The 26,268-nt window shown below is 49.3% G+C and overlaps 1 protein-coding gene across 2 annotated transcripts in view; it reads right to left on the reverse strand.

Moving 5' to 3' along the window:
• The window catches only part of PTGIS (prostaglandin I2 synthase), a 43,183-nt gene extending 18,362 nt beyond the window's left edge, over window positions 1–24,821 (reverse strand). The window contains exons 1-5 of one of the 2 annotated variants that reach the window (XM_022597436.3): window positions 24,678–24,821; window positions 17,023–17,146; window positions 15,088–15,266; window positions 12,434–12,577; window positions 7,860–8,011 (exon numbers count right to left, since the gene is read on the reverse strand). In XM_022597436.3, coding sequence (XP_022453144.1) covers window positions 7,860–8,011; window positions 12,434–12,577; window positions 15,088–15,266; window positions 17,023–17,146; window positions 24,678–24,751 — 673 coding nt within the window. In that variant the 5' untranslated portion in view covers window positions 24,752–24,821. The other variant, XM_089897043.1, reaches the window with a different exon arrangement.
• Between the last annotated feature and the right edge of the window lie 1,447 nt (window positions 24,822–26,268).

A 26,268-nucleotide genomic window follows, 5' to 3' on the forward strand; every position in this document is an offset into this window, starting at 1 on the left:
CCCATGTCCATCAACAGATGAATAGGTAGACAAGAGGTGGCATATCCATACAATGGAATATTATCCAGCCTTAAAAAGAAGGACATTCTGATGCATGCTACAGCATGGATGAATCCTGAGAACGTTATACTAAGTGAAATAAGGCAGACACAAAAAGAGAAATATTGCATGATTCCACTTATACGAGGTACTCAGAATAGGCAAATTCATAGAGACAGAGAGTAGGATACAGGTTAATAGGGGTGGAGGGAGGGAGAGATGGGGAGTTATTACTTAATGGATACAGATCTTCTGGTATGATGAAAAACTTCTGGAAATACATAATGGTATGGCTACACAACACTGTGAAGTTTATTTATTGAATTTTATACTTAAAATGGTTTAAATGGTAAATTTTATGTTATATATATTTTACCACCACTAAGAAAACAGGAAGATATGTGAATGTCATTTGGCAAATGAGCCAAAGATTGTGGTGTATAATAAAAAATTGGATTGGCAAAAAAACAAGTAAAGAAAAATATAGCAGTAATTTGATCAAATCTGCTTAACATTTGGAGAGCTCTTAGAACGGTGCAGGATACACGAAATCTTACACAAGAGTTAGCTATTGCTACTCTACATTGTTAGAAAAAGGCAAAGTGTCTACATCAGTGTGTTTACTATGCACTTGTGGGCAAAAGAGAAAAACAAGAATATAGCACATTTGCTTGTATTTGCGTAAAGGAACTCTGGAAGGATCCACGAGAAACTAATAAAAGCAGCCAATTGTGGAGAGTGGGAATTGGGTGGAAGGAGGGATGACAAGAAGGGAGGGGAGACTTCACTGTTACTATTTTATATTTTCAATGTTTGAACCACGTGAAACATATTCAAAATCTGGCACCACCCCCATCCCTGTAAAACATTTCCAGCGAAAGATCACAGATTCATAGACTCACAGATTCAAAAAGCTCATTCTGTATTTCAAACAGATGATCGGGAGTGAAGAAGAGGGGTTCTGAAAAACTGAGTTTGGTGACTCCACCTGGGGATCCCGCTGATGGGGAAGACGCAGGTGTCAAAGGTGGAGTCTGAATAAGCCAATTCCTGAAATGTGAGCATGGGAAGAAAGCAACATTTCTAAACGGTTAGTTTATATAACATGTGAGCTTAACGAGGGATGTTCAACAAAATCAATAAGGAGACATCGGGGCTTCCCTGGTGGCGCAGTGGCTGGGAGTCCGCCTGCCAATGCAGGGGACACGGGTTCGTGCCCCGGTCCGGAAAGATCCCACATGCCGCGGAGCGGCTGGGCCCCTGAGCCATGGCCGCTGGGCCTGCGCGTCCGGAGCCTGTGCTCCGCAACGGGAGAGGCCACAACAGTGAGAGGCCCGTGTACCGAAATAAATAAATAAATAAATAAGGAGACGTTATTTCATTTCCAGTCCTAATTATTTCCATGTTTAGGTTGACAAAAAAAACAAAGCAAGACAAAACAAAAAAACTTTCCCACTGGGAAAACCAGGGTTTGCTGTGTATTTAGATCAGAGTATAATTGGGGCTCGTACTGTATTTTACCACGTGGAGAAGGGTCTAGAACTGCTCTGTCCAGGAAGGAAGCCACAAGCCACATGTGCTTACTGAGTACGTGAAATGTGGCCGCCTGGAACTGAGATGCTATGAGTAAAAAGTACACCCCAGATTTCAAGTCTTGCATGAGAAACAAAATGTAAAATATCGCAAGAATTTTTACACTAATTACATGCTGAAATGCTAATATCTTAGATACACTGGGTTAAAGAAAAAATATAATATTTTTTATATTTTATAAAATTGATTTATATTTTATAAAATTGATTTCACCTCTTCCTTTTTTTTAATGTGTCTACTAGAAAATTTAAAATTACATATATGACTGGCATTCTATTTCTACAGGATAGCACTGTTCTAGCAGGATAACACCAAACTGATAACAATGGTTACCTTGGTGATAGATGTAGAGGGAGTGTGGTCAAACGAGAATTTGCCTTTTCTGTAATATTTGATTTTTTTTTCCACAAGAGGCCGGGGAGCCAAGTTAACAGCCCAAACTCTGGAGCAGAGTGCCTGACCTTGAACAAGGCACCTCACCTCTGAACACCTCAGTTTTCTTACCTATAAACTGAGGTAAGAGTACTCATCACATAGGGTTATACAGGGATTGAATGCATTAACATATAAAGTCCAAAGAGGGATGCCTAGCACAAGTCTAATAAACATTAGCTATATTATTAAACAAAGCTTAATGAATGTTAGTAAATTATTAGTCCAAGGAGAATATATTCATGTATTATTTCTATAAGTAAGAAATAATAATAAATTGTGAGGTAACGAACACCCAGTTTGCAGCCATAGAGACCCAGGTTGAAATCCCAGCTCAGCCCCTTCCTAGAAGGATGATCTTGGGCAAATCACTTTGTATCTCTGAGTCTCAGTTCCCCATCTGTAAAATGGAGGAAACCTGGCTCACAGGATCATTAGGGGGACTCAAAAAGATCACACACAGAACACACTCTGTACTGGCAGGGGTTTGGTAAGTTGTACTTGCTACATTCCTGCCATTTTTTTTTTTTTCCTGCGGTACGCGGCCCTCTCCCTGCCGTGGCCTCTCCCGTTGCGGAGCAACAGGCTCCGGACGCGCAGGCTCAGCGGCCATGGCTCAGGGCCGCAGCCGCTCCGCGGCATGTGGGATCTTCCCGGACCGGGGCACGAACCCGCGTCCCCGGCATCGGCAGGCGGACTCTCAACCCCTGCGCCACCAGGGAAGCCCATCCTGCCATTTTTATAAGGTATTATTCATCAGCCCCAGTGTAATGACTCAACGCTGTGAATCAGAACTGGCCGGCTCCTGTGACAGGTAACTTGGTCAGAGGCAGGAGACACAGGTTTGATGTCAGACCTGCCATGCTGTGTGGGCTTGGCTGAGGCCCTGTCCATCTCTGGGCCTCAGTCTCTCCATTTGTAAAGCAAGAGGACTAGGCATGGAAACACCTCTGACCACTGGAGACCTGAGGGTACAGTTCAGAGAGGCCCCCAGCGGAGACATGTTTTTTTTTAAAAGCCTTGTGTTTTACCTTTAAAATGCATTTGATTTTTGCATTAGACCCTGTGATTCTTTAATATAAGAATGCTTTTTTCCCCCAAACAATATTTAAATAATAATAATCCAGTGAAATGATTATTCCAGAAAGAAGCAGTATGCTTAGCTTGGGGCTCTAACTCCCTACTGCCCCCCAACTCCCTCCTGTATGAGAAGCACCAGACTCAGTGGTCTAAGGGTCTCCAAAAGGGTCAATTTTCTTTTAAAATGTTTACATTTCTAAAAGCAGAGGAGGAATAATGCATGTAAATGGTAAACAACAATAATAATAAAAGAAAAAGAAAGAAAGAAACTCTAAGAGTTCAAATGGGTGTAAGATTCTCTCCATCCCATCTCAGCTTTCCCAGAGGCAAAAATCTATAAATGTTCCCACATTTAAACACAAACACACACACACCCCCATACCCTCTGTTCTGCACCTTTTTCATAACAGTAGATTTCAGCCTATAGCAGTATATCCCATTACTTTCTACAGTTGCATAGCTTTCCTTTGTGTGAAAGCATAATTTATTTCATCAGCTACTACGGGGGACATTTAGGTTGTTTTTAGGGTTTGCTGAAACAAGTGACATGCTAATGAATATCTGTGGATCCGTAGACACATGCAAGCATTTCTGTGGGGTAATTCCAAGAAGTGGAAGTACAGGATCAAAGGAATGTGTACTTTATATGTTGATAGTTTCTACCAAATCACTCTTCGAAAGAAGCTGCATAGCCTCACATGCCCACAACCAGGTCTGAGGGCCGTTCTGCACCTCAGCCTCCAGTCCCTAGCTGAGAAACCTTCCCCAACATCGCCACCTGCTGCCCATACTGGGAAGTGCAGCCTTCCCATACCCAGCCCAGAGCTGCTCCCAGAAAAACAAGGAGAGTTCCCCTCTGCATCTACACAGACTCCCCTGCAGCATCTGTATGGAGGAAACGGCAGCAGAGAAACTACTCTTTCCTGGAGAAGCAATCCATGCCGGCACGTGTCAGTGCTTTATGCACTAGCTTTTGCAAGCAGACGGACCAAGTTTCCATTTTGCTGGCTCTGCCACCTACCAGCTGTGTGTCTATGACAAGTGACTTCACCTTTCTGAGCCTCAGTTTCTTTACCTGCAAAATGAATTTAATAATACCAACTTTCCAGCACTGATGGCAGGATTCAATAAGATAAGGAGTTGTCTCTAAAAAGACATTAAGAGTCATGAACAGGCAACTCACAAAGAGGAAAAGCAAATGGCTGGTAACACTAAAAGATGTCTCATACAGTAGTCAGGGAAATGCCCATAAAGCCAGATGCCCTTTTTTGCCCATCAGATTGGCAAGGATTTAAACACCGATAATTGCACGTTGACAAGGTGGTGGGGAAATGCAAATTAAAACAACAAGTTACCCACCTCTGTCCATTAGATTGGCAAACAAATGGAAAGACTGAAAAAATCTGGTGGGGAATGAGCAGACTCCTTTCCTTTGGGTAGGCGTATGAATTGCTCCATGGTTTTGGAAATGATGTGGCAACAGCTAATAAAAATTTTAGGGCTTCCCTGGTGGCGCAGTGGTTGAGAGTCTGCCTGCCAATGCAGGGGACACGGGTTCGTGCCCCGGTCCGGGAGGATCCCACATGCCACGGAGTGGCTGGGCCCGTGAGCCATGGCCGCTGAGCCTGCGCGTCCGGAGCCTGTGCTCCGCAACGGGAGAGGCCACAACAGTGAGAGGCCCGCGTACCGCAAAAAAATAAATAAAATAAATTTTAATGTGCATGCCCTTTGACCCAGCAAACCCACTTCCAGGAAACTGTTAGAGAGAAATAAAATCACCAGATGGTAGAAGAGATACAAGTACAAGGAAATACTATAACAGTAACACACATGAAAAAGGAAACAATTATAAATATCCATTGGAGGGGGATGGCTGCCTAAATATTGACCTCTACTTTGCTATATTCATTTTTGCTTGAGTTAGTTTTATCATAGATTTTCTGGGGTTTTCTGGGTATAGCATCAGATTATCTGCAAATAGGGATACTTTTATTTCTTCTTTACTCATTCTTATATTGGTAATTGATTTCTCTTATCTAAGTGCATTGGTTAATGCCTCTAGACGTTTGTATTGACAAGGGAGACTGTATATCGTTAGGTTAAAAAAATAAGTTGCAGTTAATAGATATAATCCCTTTCTATAAATACACAGTGACACTTTAGATACATATATTTGTCTCCATTTTCAAAATAGAGTATCCCTACAAAACACTGTGAAGGGATACATCAGCATGTTAACGTTGGTTTCCATAGGAAGCTGAGCTTGGAAGACTGACTATTATTACTTTTTACTGTCTACATCTACCACAAGAATATGTTTCTTTTTTTTTTTTTTTTTGCGGTACGCGGGCCTCTCACTGTTGTGGCCTCTCCTGTTGTGGAGCACAGGCTCTGGACGCGCAGGCTCAGCGGCCATGGCTCACAGGCCCAGCTGCTCCACAGCATGTGGGATCTTCCCAGACCGGGGCATGAACCTGTGTCCCCTGCATCGGCAGGCAGACTCTTAACCACCAGGGAAGCCCTCTTTTTTAGTTTAAACAATCTAATGTGTTAAAGTTTCATTCTTAAAAAATATATAAATAAATGAAATGGGGTCATGAGCTGTTGTGAGCACTGAATGAGACAATGTTTAACCTGGTATCTGGCACCAAAGAAAATGCTCAACAAGTAGCGTTTTTTCTTTATTACCTCAGCCAATCCTAACAGCCACCTTCTAGGAAGATCCTACTGTTCTTCCCATTTTACAGATGGGATCACTGAGGCACACAGAGATTACATAAGAGCCAGTAAACCACCTCAAGCCACCTGAGCCCAGAGTCTGTCTCGACCACTGTCTTCAACTGTCCTCCGGAAAAAAGACCTAGGGCAAAAAGAAGTTAAGTAGGGACTTCCCTACTCTTAATTTCCCTATTCTTAACAACTGTGGCACAGTAGTTAAGAATCCGCCTGCCAATGCAGGGGACACGGGTTCAAGCCCTGGTCCGGGAAGATCCCACATGCCACGGAGCAACTAAGCCCATGTGCCACAACTACTGAGCCTGCGCTCTGCAGCCCGCAAGCCACAACTACTAAGCCCATGTGCCACAATTACTAAAGCCCGTACACCTAGAGCCTGTGCTCTGAAACAAGAGAAGCCACCGCAGTGAGAAGCCCGTGCACCCCAGGGAAGAGTAGCCCCTACTTGCTGCAACTAGAGAAAGTCTGTGCGCAGTAACAAAGACCCAACGCAGCCAAAAAATTTTAAATTAATTAATTAAAAAAAAAAAAGAAGTTAAGTAACTTGCCCCAAATCACCAGCAAGGAAGCAGCACAGTAGGGATCTGAATTCAGGTCTTGTTGCAAGTACCTGAGACCAGGACACACAGTTATTTCTCAGCCTTCCTACAGCACCTGTCATACATGCAGTGTCCCAGCCTCACTGGAGATTCAGATTCAAATGGACCATGATGGGGCTGGGTGACTTGTCTTATTAACAAGGACCCCAGAGGATTCTTCTCACTGGGGAAGTCTGAGACACAGTGGCCAGGGAAGAATGCAGTCCAGTGGTTCCTATGGCCCTGGCACTCTGAATCCAGCAGGAAGCTCTTTACCAATATTGAGTCCACAGAAATGAATGACGTGGGTTTTTACAAACCGATGTGGAAAGTTCTAGATGTGGAGTTCAGTGAAAATGCTAAGTAGCAGAACGATGCCTCTCCAGTGTGCTAGGTCGATGTTATAAAAGCACAGGGCTGATAACTAAGAGAAACGAAGGCATGTGTGCTCAGAAAGACATGCTCAAGAATGTTCGTAACAAGCTAACCAAACCAGAAACCAGAACCCACCAAGATGTCCATCAACCAGGAATGGATGACAAACTGTGGTTATTACACTAATGAAATACTTCACAGCAACGAAAAAGAACAAACTATAGATACATTCAACCTGCATGAATCTTACACACATGAAGCTGAGTGAAAGAAATCAGACATGAAAGGGCACATGTTGTATGATTCGTTTTAAAGGAAGTGTAAGAACAGGTAAAACTAAGCTGAGGTGAAAGAAATCCATACAGTGGCTAACTCTGGGGGGTGGATATTGACTGGGAAAGGGCATAAAAAGTTTAGATTTACCTCTAAGCTGTGCATTTAGGACATGTGTGCTTTCCTGTACATAAATTATACCTCAGTAAAAAAGAGAAATTAAAAACCTTAAAAATAGAAAAAAAATGACACACAACTCTGTGTGTGTGTGTGTGTGTGTGTTTAGAGAGAATTCTGCAGGATATACTCCAAGCTAGTAATAATGGTCACCTCTGTGGATGGGAGTGCGAGTGGTGGGCTGGGATGGGGAGAAGTTGGAGAATTCTTTTATTGTTCCCTTTAAATTATTCTATATGGCTTGAATTTCTTATAATCAGCATAAACTACTTATAAAAAATTCTAGAGCAAATTAAATCATAAACTAGAAAAGGAGCATACACACACACACACACATACACACACTCAAGGTCCCCAGGCCCCACTCTAGATGTGCTGTATCAGAATTTCCACCAGGAACCCCAGCTCTAGTCCAAGCCCTGCCTCCCCACCACTCTGCTCTTGCATACCCCAGTGACGGGGATCTCACTACCTTTAAGGGCATTAGAACATCTTTCCTCCTATGTTGTCTATGATCCTCCCTCTCTGGGTCCCTCCATTAGCCCCACCACCCACCAGGGCCCCCATGGCGCTTACCCACTGACAGGGAGCCACGTGCCAGTTTGGGGAGCAGCAGGTCAAGCTGGCGGAAGGTGTGGAAGACGTCGGCTGAGTGGACGCGGTCCTGGGCCTGGCTCTCCTGGGTGTGTGGCGGTGCCTCAACACCGTACAGAGTCAGGTAGCCGGCTCTGGGGGCGGCAAACAGCTGGTCAGGGGGTTGTCTTTGGATACTCCCGGCCGAACCCTCCCAGGGCTGCCTACACGTTTTCTTCATTTGTACACCTGAGGAGCACCTGATTTTCCTACCATGTGTCAGGGACCTCTCTGGGCCACAGCGTCAGCAGAGAAGAAAACAGACAAAACCCTCACCCACCCATGGAGCCAACACTCTAATGAGGGAGACAGACATACAGAGAAACGAGTGGATGAGTCATAGGTCAGCTGGGGCTCAGAGGGAGGGACAAAGAGGGAGGGGGTGGGGAGGGGCTCTCGGTGAAGGATGAGAAGGAGCCAGCGTGGGAGGAGCAGAGGGAGGGGCCTGAGGCGCAGGGAAGAGCCAACCTCCTGCGGCGGGAAGGAGGCAGAGTGTGGAGGCGCTACCCGGAGGCTGGCGAGCAGAGCAGAGTGAGGGGTGGACAGTGGGGCAAGATGGGGGCACCGATCAGGAAAGGAGGCTCCTGCCCCTGGAGATGGAGTCACGGTGGGCTCCCTGGAGGAGGCAGGTCTAAGCTGAGACCTGCAGGATAAGCAGGGGAAAGGGGTTCGGGCAGAGGGCACGGTCCCCGCAAAGGCCCAGAGCCAAGGGAGCAACCACAGCCAGGTCAGGGCGCTGCCAGGTACTGCCGGCCCAGGTGCTGGACTGGAGAGTGAGGGGCCGGCGCGGAGCACCCTGGGAGTCTGCACACACACACTCAAAACACAGACACACACACACACACACCGCCTGCAGGAATGCTCTCAGAGGAAATGTTTTCACCACCAGCCACTTTTTTTTTTTTTTTTTTTTTTTGCGGTACGCGGGCTTCTCACTGCTGTGGCCTCTCCTGTTGCGGAGCACAGGCTCTGGACGCGCAGGCTCAGCGGCCATGGCTCACGGGCCCAGCCGCTCCGCGGCATGTGGGATCTTCCCGGACCGGGGCACGAACCCGTGTCCCCTGCATCGGCAGGCAGACTCTCAACCACTGCGCCACCAGGGAAGCCCCGCCAGCCACTTTTTAATGCTCCAGGAGTCCAGCCCCACTGGCCTCAGTCCTGGGAGGAAAACCACAGGTTTTCACTTTTTCCACGTGGTGAGAGGGGCCAGGACTTCTGAGAGAGACACCGTGAAGCCCTAATGCAGCCCCCTCAGGCCCTCCTGGGTCTCCCAGGACAGAGATTTTCCGGAGAAGGAGAGGAAAGAAGCAGGAATGAGGGAGGATGGGGCTGAGAAGGGCCTGTCTGGTCCCCACTTTGTCCCTCATTCACGCAGTGTAGACACGTAGTAGGTCTTCAATAAATGTTCTATCAATGGATGAATGGATGGATGGGAGGGAGGATGGGTGGATGGATGCATGGATAGTTAGAACTTAATCCTGAGAACACTGATCTTGGAAGAAAATATGGGGTCACCACGATTCTGAGCTCAGTTATCCAAGCTACTGTCCCACCCTTTCCCTGCATCCCACTCACCTTCCCCTCATCCAGTTTTGGCCTCCATGCCCCCCAGAGATGGCGAGTTCAAGACCTGCCCATCCCACCGGACTAAAAGGAAGCAATCCTTCCTTCAGAACAGCTTAAACGAGCTACCTGTAGAGTCTAACCCGTCGGCCCTACTGATGCCTCTGCATCAGCCCAGAAGGAATTCCCTCCTCCGTTTCCTCCAGACGTGTAAGCCCCTGGATCCCTCTTCTTCAGAAGAGTGTCCTCAGTCTCCTTATGGCAGAAGTTGTAAAGGTGCAGCCTACAATCTAGATTCAGTCCAGAAACGTGTTTTGTTTGGTTAATAGAGTTTTCCTAAAAACAACCGGATGCGTATTTAAACATTTGGGGAAATTCATACAAAATCTGGATTTCCCCCTCCATCTCATTTTGAAAAAGGAGAAAGGCTGACCACTGGCAGCCTACAGTCCCGCCTGGCAGCCCTGGGCAGAAGCGGAGTCACGGCCACCCCTCTTAGACGGAAACAAGCTGGCAGGGTCAGACGGTCCTCCCCAGGCCCTGCGGTCTCTGTGGCACTGCAGTTAAACACCTGTCACCATTTGTCATCCTACTTGCACTGGTTTTTTTCTTAAAGCAGAAAACTAGTTCCTTAGATAAAATATCTACCAGAAATAGGCGATGAAAAATAACCCCTCCCCAAAAGACAAGAAAACCAGGAAGACCACGAGGTTTCACACTGTGGACACGAAGGCCCTTCCTGTGGCGCCTCCACATCAAAATAACACCTGACACAGCTGAAGACAGGCAATAAATAATTACACGACCTATAAATACACACATGACCTACAGGTGGCGCTAGGAGCCATAAAGAAAAAGCTGGAATGGGCCGGGTATTGAGGGGGCCATCATATTAAATGGGGTGGCAGGAAAGACCTCCCTGAGCAGGTGACCCTTGAGATGAGACTTGAATGAAGTGAGGCGGGAGCCATGCCGACATATAGGGAAGAGCATTCTTGGGCAAGGGAATAGAAACTGCAAGGGCCTTGAGTTGGGAGCATGCCTGGCCTGTTCCAGGGGCAGCAAGGAGGCTGGTGAGACACCAGTGGAATCAGAGTTAGAACTCTGGATGTGACTGAGTGAGGCAGGGGCCCACACAGGACAGGTTGGAATCTCACGGTCTCGGGCTACGTGAACACACACCTCTGTACCCGTGTGACTGTCATCCAACTTGCCCACTGCCTTTCTATTTCAGGGGCTGCAGGTGGCGATGAAAAGGCCCAAGGAGGCAAGAGCTGCAGCCCAGGGCTCAGGCCCTGAAGACACAGGGATCCATTTACATCTGCCCTCCTGCACTGTGCCTGCTGTTACCATGAACCTAAACGGACCCAGCTGCCACCGCGTGGCCCCCACCTCCCCCAGTGCCTCAGCTTCTTTTCTGACTTCTTTGCCCGCACAAGGATACGGGATGGCAGGAGCTAGGAGACCTGGGAGTGCCCTGCTGTGAACTTGCTGGGTGGTTTTAGCGGCCCCTCTCTGGACCTCAGTCTCCACACCATATGACAGGGTAGACCAGACCTGCATCACCCAGACCAATCACAGCCCTTGATGGTATCTGCACCACTCCAGGGTGAAATGAGAAAAAGGCGACACACCAAGGGTCGTGCTTGAGAGTGTAGGCTCTGCAGCCAGCCCTGCCAGGACCCCAACCATGGGACTCTGGGCAAATGACTTAGAATCTCCAGGCCTTAGTTATCTCATCTGTCAAATGGGGTTTGTAAAGTACCCGCCCACAGAGTTGTTGTGAGGATTAAACGTATTAGCGCACACTGAGCCTACAAGAACACACACACGTCATAAATATTCCTGTGTGCCCATATGTGTCAGCAAATGCCTGTCCTTTATCCTCAAACTGTGTTGCTGTAATTTTTTGGAGCGGTTGAAATGTCTCGCTTGTATGAGATGCTAGTCATTAGGGATGCCACCAAAAACTACTGGCTCTCCTTCCCTCACTGCCTGTGGCCATGCTCCTCCATCCCTGCCACCACGCAGTCAAATCCACCAGCAGGTCCCACCGACCCCATCCCCCAAAGCTACCCGAATTCTCGCCATCGCCTGGTCCAGGCCACCATTCTGTCTCACCTGGGCAACTAAAACAGCCTCCTAACAGGTCCCCCGCCTCCCTTTCATTGCCACCCACCCGAACTATGGTCTAGTCTCTGTCTGGCAGCCAAAGAGAGCTTTTAAAACTCTAAGTCCGGGTTTCCCTGGTGGCACAGTGGTTGAGAATCTCCCTGCCAATGCAGGGGACACGGGTTCGAGCCCTGGTCTGGGAAGATCCCACATGCCGTGGAGCAACTAGGCCCGTGGGCCACAACTACTGAGCCTGCGCGTCTGGAGCCTGTGCTCCACAACAAGAGAGGCCGCGATAGTGAGAGGCCCGTGCACTGTGATGAAGAGTGGCCCCCACTTGCCTCAACTAGAGAAAGCCCGCGCACAGAAATGAAGACCCAACACAGCCATAAATAAATAAATAAAAATAAATAAAGGAATTCCCTTAAAAAAAAAAAAAAAACCAACTCTAAGTCCAATGGTGTCATACCCCTGCTTAAACCCCCAATGTCACTCATCTCACTTAGAATAAATTCCAAAGCCTTCCATGGCCTTGAGGCTCTGTGAGACCCGGTTTCTGCCAGTTTCTCTGACCTCATCCCCCCGCCCAACCTCCTTGGCTCATTAGGCTCCAGCCACACTGGCCCTCTCACCAAGCATCTGGGTGACCAGCAAGGCCCCTTTTCTGGCCTGTGTCTCCTTTACAGCTCATAGGCTGAGTCAGGCGACCACTCAAGAGTCCCAGATACAAAATGTCGCCTTGCAGCCTTTGCTTTGGAGCATCCCGAACTGCTTCCCCAACCACAAAGTCCTCCTGGTTCCCCTGGCCACTATTAATGGCTGGTCCAGAATGCTGGGCTCACCTGAGCAGGAAGCTGTAGGAGAATTCGAGGAGTCCCATCTCATGCCAGCCACTGCCTGCTTCCATGGTGTCACCCAGCAGGACAGTGTGGAGGTTGGTATACATGGCTTCCGTGAGCGCCTGGAGCTCTTTGTGGAGGAGAGTCCTGGGGCAAGGAACCAAGGTGTGAGAGTGTAGCTTCCAAAAATATATATATATGCACACAGGCACCTCCTTAGCCAAACCTCAGAGTCCCAGGGCTCCAGTGCCTCAGTGGCAATGAGGGCTTTTGGAAGATTGGCTTAAACAAAATATTATTATTTCTATCATAATCCACAATGACGACAGTTACTATTTATTTTGCCAAGCACAATGATCTCATTTCATCTTTTGACAGCCCCAGGGATAACAGTTACTATTATGATACCCATTTTACAGATGGAGAGACTCAGGGACAGAGAGGAAAGTGATTTGCCAAGGTCACCCAGCCAGTAAGTGATACAGCTGGGACTGAAACCCTGATCTGCCCAACTCCAGAGTCTGAACTTTTAAACATGATAGCCATCCCCTCTCGGGGCACATGAGCTTGGATAAGGAACCCACAGACTTACAGAAGAGAGAGAACTAAGAAACCAGCCCTTTCTCCTTGAGATCCAAAGTTAGGGAGACCTGTTTGGATAAAGTATCCTGGACCAAGGATTGCTAATAAACATGACTCCAAGTGAATGCTCCATGAGGAATAAGGGAATCTGGCTGGCGATCTGGTCTCGTCGCTGAGTACCTAGGAGTCTGAGGAGAGGACCAGTTCTGGGAGAGCATGTGGCTGAAACCAGAAGCCCCTCTGTACTGAGCCCCCACAGTAGAGTCAATATTGAGCCATGACTGAATGTATGATTAGAAGCCAGGAAAGATGGGGTCTTCTATCTAAGTTTAAGGCCCCTCTACACTGCACAAGGATCTAAACCGTAAAGGACTCCACTGCATCGAGCGAAGCGTCCATGGGGTGGTGCAGAGCCGATGTTCAACAGCGACACCTTGTGGCAGCAACAAGACCAGTGCTAGTGTGCCCAACCGGTGCTCTAGCTCTCTGTCGCCACCTGCTGTTTGGACATAGGATGGACTCCTTTAGACTGAATAAGCCCCTGGGTTCTTGGATAATTCAAGACGGGAAAGCATCCAGAGGGGTTCCGTGAACTTCCAGGTAATAAATGCTTTGGGATGTTTCACTGTTGGAAAAACAATAGATTCGACCCATGTGAGATAATGTGTGTGAAGGGCTTAACATAGCGCTTGGCACATTGTAAGTGCTTAATACATGGGAGCTGACACAGTGATCAACCCTGCTCCAGCTGTTCCCTTGACTCCACTCCAAGCACTAGTCCTTGACAGAGACAGTAGCCCCCAATAGATGTGGCAGCCATGCCCAGAAGACCTCATGCCAGCTTTTGAGAAATGCCCAGAAACTCTCGAGGGTAGACACTGGAGGAAACTGGGATCCTCCCTGGTTAGGGGGGGTAGGATGCAGTGAACTGTGGACTCTTGTTGCTAATGGAACCCCTAGAATAGCAGGACCCAGGACACTCAGGCTCAGGAATACTCCTAGCAGCTGTCCCACAAAGCCAAGGTCAGACTGAGCATTGTCTCTCATCCATGTTCACCTCATGAGGCTGGCCTTTCCTCAGCTTTAGCAGTCCTGCAAAACCCGACCTTCTAGATGCTTTTCTTGACTCCAGGAGGTGAGTCTTCCTGGAGAGAGATCACTAAAGATGCCCATCAGACCGTGTGCACTCTTTAGGGAAGGATGCAGAGTCTTACTTCCTCAGTATCTCGGTGGGAGGAGAATGGGCTGTGGAGTCTGCAGACCTGGGTTCAAATCCCAGCTCTGACGCTTACTAGCAGTAGACCTTGGGTAAGTCACTTCACTTCTCTGAACCTCTGTTTTCTCATCTGTAAAATATGGATAAAAATACCTACCTTTGAAGCTGTTGCACAGATATGAACACGTGCCTATCAAACACCTGGCATTTGGCAGGTGTCTTCAGAGGGAGGTTGGCGTCATTCTGTGCTCCTGCATCTAGGATGGTGACCAGTGTATGAACGAATACAGGGTAAATGCCCTCACAGGTCCTTTTGTAAGTATTACTTATGTTTCAGGACCTGCACCACTTCCTAGCTGCGTGACCTTGGGCAAGTCACTTCTCTTCTCTGAGCCCCGTGTTCTCATCTATAAAATAGGGCTGTAAGTTACCCTCCAGCATTGCTGTGAAGACTCATGATGCCTGGCACAGAGTATGGACTCAAAAACATTAATCACCCCACCACCTCCCTTTATTTGACAGATGTGGAAACAGAGGCTCGGTGCGGGGGTGTGGTTTGCCCAAAGTCACAAAGTTAGGCAGTGGGAAAGCTGGGATTTGAATCTAGGTCTAGCTGACCCCAACCCTGGTCTCCTTCTACTAAAAATCAGAGCTGCCTCTTGGGAAGTAAAGAGTTCTTCTTCAGCCCAATTCTCTAGGGTTGTTTCTTGTTTTGTTTTTGTTTGTTTTCACAAAACGAAATGTCTTTACTGGACACCTGTTGTGGAAACAAGCTCAGCTCACACAGGACTTGAACTATGCGGGTAGAGGCCGATTGCCCACCCTGGCCCACCCATGGGTACCATCTGCAGCCACTCACGGTTTCATCTTGGACTTTTCTTCACTGGGGCTGTAATGCGGAAGCTGCACGTCGAAAATCCTCTCCATGAGGAAGGCGGCGTAGGCGTGGAAGTCCAGCCTGGTGCGAGGCTCCCACACCACCATGTCATAGGAGTGTGGGTCCAGGAGGACAGTGACATACCTGCCCCCCACCAGCACCTGGGAAGTTGGCAGGGATGCAGTGAGGAGTCCGACTATGAACAACAGCAGTTCTCTGAGGTCGACTTACCCCGTGACGGGCAGTGGCCCCACCAGCTACTTAACAGACAATGTCCCCTCATCTACCTCTCACAACCACCCTGTGAGGCAGGGACCATCATTCACCCATTTATAGCTGAAATGTGATAAGGCGTATAACGTGCCCAAGACCACACACCTGAGAAGTGGCAGAGCTGGGAAAGGAATTCGGCACTTTTTCTGAACCAAAGGTTATGCTCTTAACCACCTCACTTTTAAGCATCTTCCATGGTTATCTTGGTTAATGTCATATCTCCAGCAGCCAGGAGAGAGTCTGCCCACAGAAGCAGCAGATGGATGTGTGTGCATCGTAGGTGGATGGATGGATGGATGGGATGGATGGATGAATGTACAGATGGATGGATGGGAGGATGTCGGTGGATAAATGGATATATTATAGGTATGGGTGGGTGGATGGATGGATGAGTGGATAAATGGATGGAAGAAAGGAAGGAAGGATGGATGGATGTTGTTGGATAAATGCTAGTGGATGTGAAAGCAAAACCTTCTTTGGGAGGCTGAGCTCTGTATGTAACATGCTGCTCAGGACAGGAAGGAGACAGCACTGGAGAGCTATAATCCTGCAGTCAACAAGGGTGAGGGCATTTTCCCTCAAATGCGTGTGGAGGGGGTCACACAACTCCAACTACCCACTGCCTTAGCCTTGTTTTCAAAATGTGGTCTGTGAGTCATGGTCATCAAACCCTCTTATAAAATACAAGCCAATATCCAAGAAAAATGCTGTTGGATGGATGGTTAGATGGGTGGATAAATGGAAGGATAGATCATTGAATGTATGTTGGATGGAAAGATGGATGGATGGGCAGCTAGAGGGTGCTTGCAAACTAAATGTATGAATGAATGTTGGGTACATGGATGGCAGGATGCTAAGTGGATACTGGGTAAACAGACTGAGGGTGAATGTTGGATTCACTTCTAACCTCCAAGTTAGAAGGAGACGTGGAAGGTGGGTGGATGGAGAGAGATATAAATAGATGTATATAGAGTGGACAGACATTGGATATTGAAAGGCTAGATAATCAAATGCTGGGTGGTGGTGGCAGATGGATGGAAACATGGGCAGATAAGCAGAAGAATGGAAGTTGGTGGAAACTGAATATATGGTTGAAAGTTGGACGGCTGCTACGTCCATGAGTGGAAGAATGCTGGATAAATTGGGTAGACAGGTAGAGGAACAGATGATGGACAAGTGGATGGAGAGACAGATTTTGGGTAGATATTTAGAAAGATGGACGAATGAGTGGATAGATGGAGGTTGATGGAAATGGAATACATGAATGAATATTGGATGGATATTAAGACGGAAGAAGGCTGCTTAGATATTGGGCAGATAGGCAGAAGGACAGATGTTAGATGGATGGGTGGATGTGGGACAGATGGAAGTTGAATGAATGGATAGAGGTCGGTTAGATGAACACACAAGGATTGGATAATATTAAATGACTGCATAGCTGCATGCTGGGAAGACGCTAGAGGGATAATGAAGGGATGAATGTTAGATAAACGTTGGATGTACAGTTGGATAGGCATATAGAAAGTTGGCTGGACCACTGGATGGTTAGTGTATGGATGGGTATTGAAGAAATCAGTAAACACCAGGTTTAATAGGCCCAGCTGCTCATCCCCTTCCCTCCCAAGAGGCAAAAGAGGCACTTACAGTAAAGATATCACCATGCTTCTCCTTCATCCTAGTGAGGAAGCTGGCGGCATCCTTTCCAAACTCCAAAGCATAGCCCAACCAGGGGATACTTCCCAGGTCCAAGGGGGGCTCTCCAGGTCGCCTGCAGAAGCCACAGCACTTATCACCATTTGATAAACCAGGGAAGAGGATAAAGAGTGTGGGGCATGGCGTGAGATTTTCAGTGGAGAGGAAGGCTTCCCTGAGGAGACATTTGACCAAAGACCTGAAGGCGGTGAGGGAGGGAGCCACATGGATATCTAAAAGAAGAGCTTCCAAGCAGAGGGAACAAGTGCAGAGGCCCCTAAGCTGGATCATGCCTGGTGTGTGCAAAGGACAGTGAGGAGGCCAGGGTGGCTGGATGTGGGAACAAGACGTGTACAGTAGAAGGTGAGGCCGGAGCAGTAACAGGGGCCAGACCATGCAGGGCCTTGTAGGCAGCTCTGAGGACTTCAGCTTTTGCTCTGAGTGAGAGGGGAGCCATCGGAGTTTGAAGCAGAGGAGGGACAGGGTTTGGCTTTGGTTTTTACAAGGGGCTTTTGGCTGCTGAGCAGGGAATAGACCACAGAGGGCTGAGAGCAGAAGCTGGGGTACCAGTTGATGTTCGTACATACTGGGGGGTCCAGTTAAGGTGGTCACCTCTCTGCAGGTAGGAGAACCTTCCAGAACCCAGTAGTGTTAGGATACAGAGTTCTCTGTATGAGCCAGCATGGACCAGGGTCCTGGTCATCTCACACTTCCTCTCATGCCCACCGAGAAAGGGTAAGGCTGGAGAGCATGGCTGGATAGCAGGAGGTGGTAGAAGAACTACCCTGTCGCTGACCCCTGACTGCCCCTCTCCAGCTCAGAATCTGAGGTATCTCAGGAGGCCAGACGCCATGCCCATGGCCTGTGGGGATGCCGCAGGGGTACAGGTAGCTCAGCCAGGGGGTAGGAAGGTTGTGTGTGATATTCAAGGTCAAAATCTCATCTGTGAGAGCAGAGGGACTCTCTGAGGATATAATAACATATCTACACCTCACTACGGTGGATGGAATTCTAATATGACTACAATGACCTACAACTGAGTGAGGGAGATGGTACAGTTGACTCTGAGAAAGGATGATTCTTCTTAGTGGATCTGACCTAATCAGGTAAGGACAGGGCTTACAAGGGGCAGGGATCTTCCTGGCAAAAGAGACTGAGATTTGGCATAAGGGAGATTCTTTGCTGCTGGCTTTGAAGATGGAAGGGGCCACATGGCAAGGAATGCATGGGGCCTCTAGGGGCTATGAGTGGACCTTGGCTGACAGCAAGCAAGGAAATGGGGACCTCAGTCCCACAGCCGCAAGGAGCTGAATTCAGCCAGATTCTTCCCTGGAGGTTCCTGATAGGAAGGCAGCCTGGCCAACACCTTAATTTCTGCCTTGTAAGACTCTGGACAGAGAACACAGACACACTGTACTGGACTTCTGATCTACTGAAGTGTGAGCTAATAAATGGGTGTTGCTTCAAGCTCCCAACTATATGGTAATTTGTTACACAGCAAGAGATAACTAATATACTCAAACTGACATTGCACTTGCACTGGGCCCTGCCCTCGGCCAAGCATTTGATATATGAATGTCTCATCTCATCCTCCCCAACCACCCTCTGAGGGAGGGGCTACATTCACACCTTCACCAAATATTAACTATGAAGCAGGCATCGTCCTGGGTGCTGGAGATACAGGAGTGAACAGGGAAGATGAGGTGGAGGGCCCTGACCTCACAGGGCTTACATACTAATAAGCGGAGACAGACAAAAACAAAGAAGCAATATCATTTCAGAGAGCGAGAAGTGTGATGAAGAAAATAAAGGAGATAAAACGTGACAATGAAAAGACAAATAACCCAATTTAACAATGCACAAAAGAATCTGAATGGACAGCTCTCCAAGGAAGATATACAAATGGCCAGTAAGCACATCAAAAGATTCTCAACATCATTAGTCATTGGGGAAATGAAAATCAAAACGACAAGCAGTACCATTTCAAATCCACTAAGATGGCCATAGTGTTAAAAAAAAAAAAAAAAGGAAATAAGTGCTGGGAAGACTGTGGAGAAATGGGAACCCTCATGTATTTCTGGTGGGAACGTATAACGGTGCAGCTGCTTTGGAAAGTCTCGCAGTTTCTTGAAAGATTAAAAGAGTGACTATGTGACCCAGCGATATACCCCAAAGAACTGAAAACATAAGTTCATACATAAACTTATACACTATTGTTCACAGTGTCATTAATCATAATAGCCCCAAAGTGGAACCAACCCAAATGTCCACCGACAGATGAATGTATAAACACAATGTGGTGCATTCATACGGTGGAACATTATTCAGTCATGAAAAGGAGTGAAGTACTGATTCACGCTACAACTTGGAAGCACCTCAAAACCATCATGCTGAGTAAAAGAAGCCAGACACAAAAGGCCACATAGGGTATGATTCTATTTCTATGAATGTCCAGAGAAGGCAAATCAATGGGGACAGGAAGTAGATTCGTGGTTTCCAGAGTCTGAGGGGAGGGTGGAATGGAGAGTGACCGCTCACGGATACCAGGTTTCTTTTTTAGAGTGATGGATGTATTCCAGAGTTAGATAGTGGTGATGGGTGCACAGCCCTGTGGCTATACTAAAAACCACTGAATTGTATATTTTAAAAGGGTGAGTTTTATAGTATGGGAAATACATCTCATTAAAGAAAAAAGAAAGAAGGGTGATACGAGATAGTGGGGAGGCGCTAGTTTAGAGAAGGTGGTCAGGGAGGGCCTTTCCAAGGAGGTGCCATGTGAGCAGAGACTGGAAGGAAGAGTGGGGAGAAGAACCTTACAGGCAGAGGGAACAGCAAGTGCAAAGGCCCTGGGGCAAGAGTGCACTTGGTGATGTTCTCAAGACAGCAGGAGCCGCTGTGGCGGGAGTGGAGGATGTGGGGGTGAAAGACTGGAAATGATCTGGGGACCAAGAAGGCCAGTGGCAGGACAGAGTCTGACTTTTATTACAAGTGTGGTGGGAACCCTCTGGAGGGTAGGATTTAGGAAGTGATGTGATTTAGGAAGTGATGTGATTTAGGAAGTAGGATTTAGGAAGTGATGTGATTGTGCTTTTAAAAGGTTGCAAGAGGGAATTCCTTGGCGGTCCAGTGGTTAGGACTCCACGCTTCCACTGCAGGAGGCACAGGTTCAATCCTTGGTCAGGGAACTAAGATGCCGCAGGCTGCGCAGCGCGGCCAAAAAAATAAATAAAGGTTGCAAGAGCGAGAGGTGGGAGGGAGATGTGTCAGGAGACTAAAGCAATTACGGTGGGAGTGGAGGCTGTGATCCTCCAGGAGCCAGGCCTAGCATCCGACTCGTCCACTTCCAGGTTGGGGGTTTTTGTGCCATCCCCAGAAGTCCAGGGGGGACCACCTTCCCTTCATCCTTCTTCCCCTCCCTGTCTACGTTCTTCCACCATGGCCTCCTGCCTCCTCAGTCTGACTGTCCCCCAACATAACCCAAAGCGGGGAACAGGTGGTGGACAGAGAGACTGGCTAGATTTGAGGGCCAGAGTTTGGGAAATATGGAAGCAGAACCAGAGGTGAGGGTTGAGGGCATTAGGAAGTGCCTCCCCCCACCCACTTCCTCCTCTCGCCCCACTCCCACCCTGCCTCTGAGCCCATCATTGAGGAGACTCGCAAAGGTGCAGCTCGGGGATTCTAAGGGGGTGCTGGGGACGTGCCAGGACCCTTCCTTTCCCCTCGCCTCTCTGTGAGCCAGCTTCTTCTGAAGGCTCCGTTTAAAGGCTGGCACAGCACAGGGCTGGAGGAGCCCAGTGTGCACCAGCCCTCTTCCAGTCCAGGTCTAAGCCCAGAGACAGGACACAGCAGCGGCGATTTTTGCACAAGAGGCAGGAGGGCAGGATGGTTGTTATGAGCCTGACTTTAGCACCACACTTCCTGGCTTCAAATCCCAGCCGTGCTTCTTGCCGGCCGTGTGACTTTGCTTCCCCACACCTGTTTCCTCACCTGTAAAAGAGGAGTGATGACATTACAGACTACACTGGGCTGTGATGAAGATGAAAGGGGCTATAGAACAGTGCTTGGCACCTGGCAACCGGGGAGCAGCTGGGGTGGGTCTGAGAAGCAGGACCAATATGACTCCCGGGTGCCATTTCTTGAGCAACGGCTATATGCCAGGTGCAAAGGTTTCCTTGCTTGGTAATGATGGCGGATACTTGATGAGCCCTGACTGTGTTATCCTTTGAGGAAGGAAGCATTGTATTTCTATCAAGCCCATTTTACAGCAGATGAAACTGAGGCACAGAAGGGGCTGAGCCACTTGCCCGAGGGCCCACCGTGGAGGGTCTGGGTTTCTAACCCAGGCAGGCCTGGCTGCAGAGCCCACACTCTTGATGCTACCCTGGCCCCAAGTCACCCCAAGTGGACATCTGCACAGCCACTTTGCAGGTGAGGAAACTGAGACACAGAGAGGTTCCAGCGACCTTCCCAAGCGCAGGGCCTGAGACCTTCCCCTAAAACATCTTTGGGGTGTGGGTGGGGCTTCCTTCCCCTGCCTTTCACTCTGGCTGCCACCAGAGCTTCCCAGCGAGCCTGGTGTTATTTCTGGCAGCACTCATCTTTCCCCTGAAAAGTTCCAAGGAGCTGCGGACAAAGGCAGGAAGCTGATTCCTGATGTGCCAGAGGCTCCTTCAGCCCCCGGGCCCTGAATCCAACTGAGGCCCAGGTCACATTCCAGGGTGACTCAGCCAGAGGCCAGCAGGGGCGAAGGAGGCTCTATTTTGGGGTCTGCGGTCTCTAGCCTCCCTCATGGACACTCTCACTGTTCTGAGGCAGGGATGCAGGGCGTGACCCTCTCATCCCCAGCTGCTGCCCACACGGCTGATCGCTGCCTTCCCTTCCTCCTCTGTAAAATGGGGGTAACAAGAGTGCCCCCATCTCCAAGTTAGGAGAAAATGAGATTGGGGGCCTAAATTCCGGCCCCTGTGGGGTCTCCCAAGGGTCCACGCAACTCTGCCCCCCCAGGGTCCACACTACCACCCGCACAACTGTCAGTGACCCCCATTCCCACACTTCTCCCCAGTACCCCACCTGGTGAAACTGCTAAGCTGCCCACAGGTATAAAAATCAACAACTCACCCTCAAAGACAAATTAGCTCTCTGGATTGATAGTAAGAATTAGCTAAAATAATGTTTGGCATTCCTTCTAATCCAGCAATTCCACCCTCACCTACTATTATCGTCATCATTCCCTGTTTTGTTTTGTTGGGGTTTTTTTGGCAGTGCCGTGCGGCCTGTGGGATCTTAGTTCCCTGACCAGGGATCGAACCTGTGCCCCCTGCAGTGGAAGCACGGAATCCTAAACACTAGACTGCCAGGCAATTCCATCATCATTCCCATTTTAAAGACTGGGAAACTGGACTTCCCTGGTGGTCCAGTGGTTAAGACTGCGCTTCCACTGCAGGGGGCGCAGGTTTGATCCCTGGTTGGGGAACTAAGATCCTGCGTGCCGTATGGTGTGGCCAAAAAGAAAAACAGCATAAAGATTGGGAAACTGAGGCAGAGAGCAGTTACTCAACTTGTTCTTATTCCTGGAGGCTGGGAGTTTCCATATGCTAAGCACCCAGGTACCCAGCCTCCCAGAATCCATGTATTCTGTGGCTGCCCTCATCTGCCCCAGAGAAAAGCACAGACTAGGAGGCCCCACAGGATGAGCCCAGCACATTGTCTGAAATAGCAAAAACACTGGAAACAACTTGAGTCCCTCAATAGGGACAGGAATAAAAGGGAAAAAAGAAACCTGCACCTATTCATACTATGGAATACTACACAAAAAATCGAAAGAATGAATTAGATCTCCACATAGCAACATGGACGGATGTCAAAACGAAAATCTGGAGTGAAAACAGCAAAGGTACAGTCTGAAAACAATTCTGTACAGAGTTTCCAAAAAGCCTGACAACTTAGGAAAAATAATTTATTTCTCTATAAGGAAACTTATCTGTAGCCTTTTTCGTTTTCATTTTTCCAGGCAAATGATTGAATGTATGGTGTTAAGTTTCACCTGGAAAGGTGTCCAGAGGTTGAAGAAAAATATCGTGAACTCACTGTGTGGAAATTCAACTAACACATTGTTTAAAAATAAAAGGTTTCCAGAAAATTTCTAGAATTTTCAGACACTCTGATTTAAACACACACACACCACACTTCCACTGCCCTGTGTTATCTACGAGCTAATGTCTATGCGTATGAGAATAATTTTTAAAACAGCTGGGAGGCTGAGGAGATATGACAACCAAAGGCAGTACCCTGGATGAGATCCTAGCACAGAAAGAAGACGTTAACGGAAAAACTGATGAAATTCAAATAAAGTCTGGAGTTTGGTTAATCGTAACAGACCAGTGTTGGTTTTTTTAGTTTTAATGACTGTACCATGATGATGTAAGAGGTTAACAATAGCAGAAACCGTGAGGGGTATTTGGGAACTCTTTGTACAACTTTTCCGTAAATATAAAACCAGTCTAAAATAAAAAATCTTTTTAAAAGATCTGGGAGGTTCCTCTCAAATTAATCAACAGTAGAGGTCCTGAATTGTCGGAAGAGTGGTTAGAAGGGCTTCAGTCTTATTTACAATGGGATAAATGCTTAAGTCGAATGTATTCCTTGTGCAATTCAAATTAATTTTTTAAATATTTTATAAAAAGAAAAAGATCTATACTGCCATCTCCTTGATTTGAGATAGGTGAGTTTTACTTTTCTCCTAAATCGCAGATTCTCAATGGAGCAGGAGAACCTTGGGGACTAGGAAGCTGAGGCGTTTGGTTCTGGTTCTACTCTGCCCGAGTAGACCTCAGCAGAAGGGAGACCCCTTTGTGGGCCTGAGTTTCTCTGGCAGAGGGAAATACCGAGCCTACTCAGCCCCTGCATCCGGATCGGGGAATCCTGTGGAAGGTGGTTCCAAGGCCGGTAAGAGGGCATCGTTCAGGGCCTCTGCCTTCCCCAGCCTCAACTCTGCCGTCTGTGTAATGGGGGTGAGAGCAAGCCTGGGGGGCGACACCGAGTTGGTGCACGATCCAGACAGAGGCTGAAGAGCGGGACGGGGCTTCTTCCACCGGGGGTCACACCGAGCATGTCCACGCACCCACTCTGCACCCGTGACTCTCGGTTCTCACCTGCAACCCCCTTGCAGGTCCCAGGCACCGCTCTCTGAGCCAGGCCCGGGCTTCTCGCGCCCCGGCCGAGCGAGTGTGTGCGGTGGATGAGCAGCCCTCTGGGGCTCCTGTCCCTGCACCTTCCCGCGCGCGTCTCCCCAACTCTGAGCCCTCTTTAAGCTCTCTGGGCCTGGCCCCCTCGCCGGGGCGGGGGAGGGGCGCGGAAGCCCCTTCGGCCGGACACTTGGACTCCCACCTCCAGGCTCGCCCGGGGGGTGTAGGGGACGGTGGGAAGAGGATCCCCTCCTGCCCGGGGGACTGGAGCGGGGGCTCCGACGTGGGCCTGCCGCTGGCTCGGCGACCCCCTCGTTGCAGCCGGGGCGCGGGCCTGAGCGGAGACGACCCTTTGTCTGGCCGGGGGCGGCGCTGGCGGGCGGGGGTGGGGGGAGCCGGGGGTAGGCCGGGCAGGGCACTCACCGCGTGCGCCGGCGGGTCAGCAGCAGCAGCAGTAGCAGCGCGGCCAGAAGCCCGAAGACCACGGCCCAGGACATGGCAGGCCCGGCGACCAGGCTGCGGCTGCGGAACGCCGGAGGCGACCGGGCTGGCTTGGGGGCCACGGGGGCCCAGTCCCAGAGCCGACCCCGCCCCCACGCCCCTCCCTCTCCCCCCGCCCACCCGCATACGGGCGCGGGCAGGGCCTGCGATCCCTCCCAGGTCCAGAGGGGTGGGTGGGGTGGCTCTTGGAGGCTCCGTTCGTCTCAGCTTCTACGGGACGGGCTCCGACTCCTGGCCCAGGAAAGGGTGGGAGGGATGTGCGTGGAAAATGTGGGTGCGGGGGACGGGAGGGATGGTGTAGGGGAAAGGGAAGGGATGTGCAGGGAGGGAGGGGTTACGCGGGGGTGTGGGGGAGGAATGGGGGATTTGGGCAAGAGGAAGGAAGGGAATATGGGGGGACGGAGGGGTGATGGGGATAGAGAAAGTGTGAGGATGAGAGGTCAAGCGGTGGCAGAGGAGGGATTGGGGGTGGGAGGGGACTGGAAGGGCCTTTCCTCCACATTCCACCTAAACAGTCTCCACCACTCTAGCCGCCCCCCGCCCCTCACCCATCCCATCCCCACCCCACCCCGGATGGGCTAGAGCCCATTAGTTTTCTATTCTGTTGGTCTGGGCGGAGTGGGGTTGTACCGCCCCCTATTTTACCTTCAATAACTACAGTGGAGGGGGCACAAGAGCTCAGAGCACCCCGCTCTGAGTCCCTCATCTGCAACTGCTGTAAGGGACAATAAGTGTACATCACCCACGTGTACCTGCAGCACAGCAGGGGCTCAGAATATGGTGGACATTGTCACATTACCTGGTGCTTAGGGTGTTGGCCTCTGGTGCCAGTGGCTCTGCAAGAGACCACCCCTGGGCACTGGCGAGAACCTGGGCTCCCAGCTGGAAGCGTCTGGACCTCACTCCACCCTCTCCACTCCCTACACACACCCCACCCCACTTACACCTGGGAAACCTTGGCCAGGGAACTTACCCTCTCTTAACCCGCTTCCTTATCTGGGGACAGAGGTCAGACTTGTACTTTACCTTAGGGGGTTGCTGTGAAGAATTGATGAGAGCTTGTCAGTAGAGGGAAGTGCAAACTAGGAGTGCAGGGCACATGTGAGTTTTGTGAGGCAGTGAGCAGAGTGTGGAGCTGGGACCCAGAATGTCTGATTCTAATCCTTGGGCTGTTGCTCACTGCTGGGTGAATTGAGACAGGTTTCATTTCATCTTACCAATAGCCCCCAGGCTGAGCTGTTACTCCTCCCTGGTCTCCTGGCTTCTGCCCTCATCTCTCTGCAGTCCATTCTCCCCGCAGTTGTCAGAAGAATCCTGCTAGAACCTAAGTCAGATCCTCTACTGAATCCTGCTCAGAACCCTCCAGGGCTCCACCTCACTCAGAGCACAGCCCAAGTCCTTACAAGGTCCTGTAAGGACTTGATCTGCCCCCTCCCACCTCTACCTCCCTGCCCTCATGTCCTCCTACTCTCTGCCTCACCCACTCTGCTCCAGCCACACTCATCTCTCACCC

Source organism: Delphinapterus leucas, chromosome 15 (assembly GCF_059928025.1).
Source record: "Delphinapterus leucas isolate spDelLeu-1000000601 "Yukka" chromosome 15, BTC_Dleu_Yukka2, whole genome shotgun sequence".
NCBI lineage: Eukaryota > Metazoa > Chordata > Mammalia > Artiodactyla > Monodontidae > Delphinapterus > Delphinapterus leucas.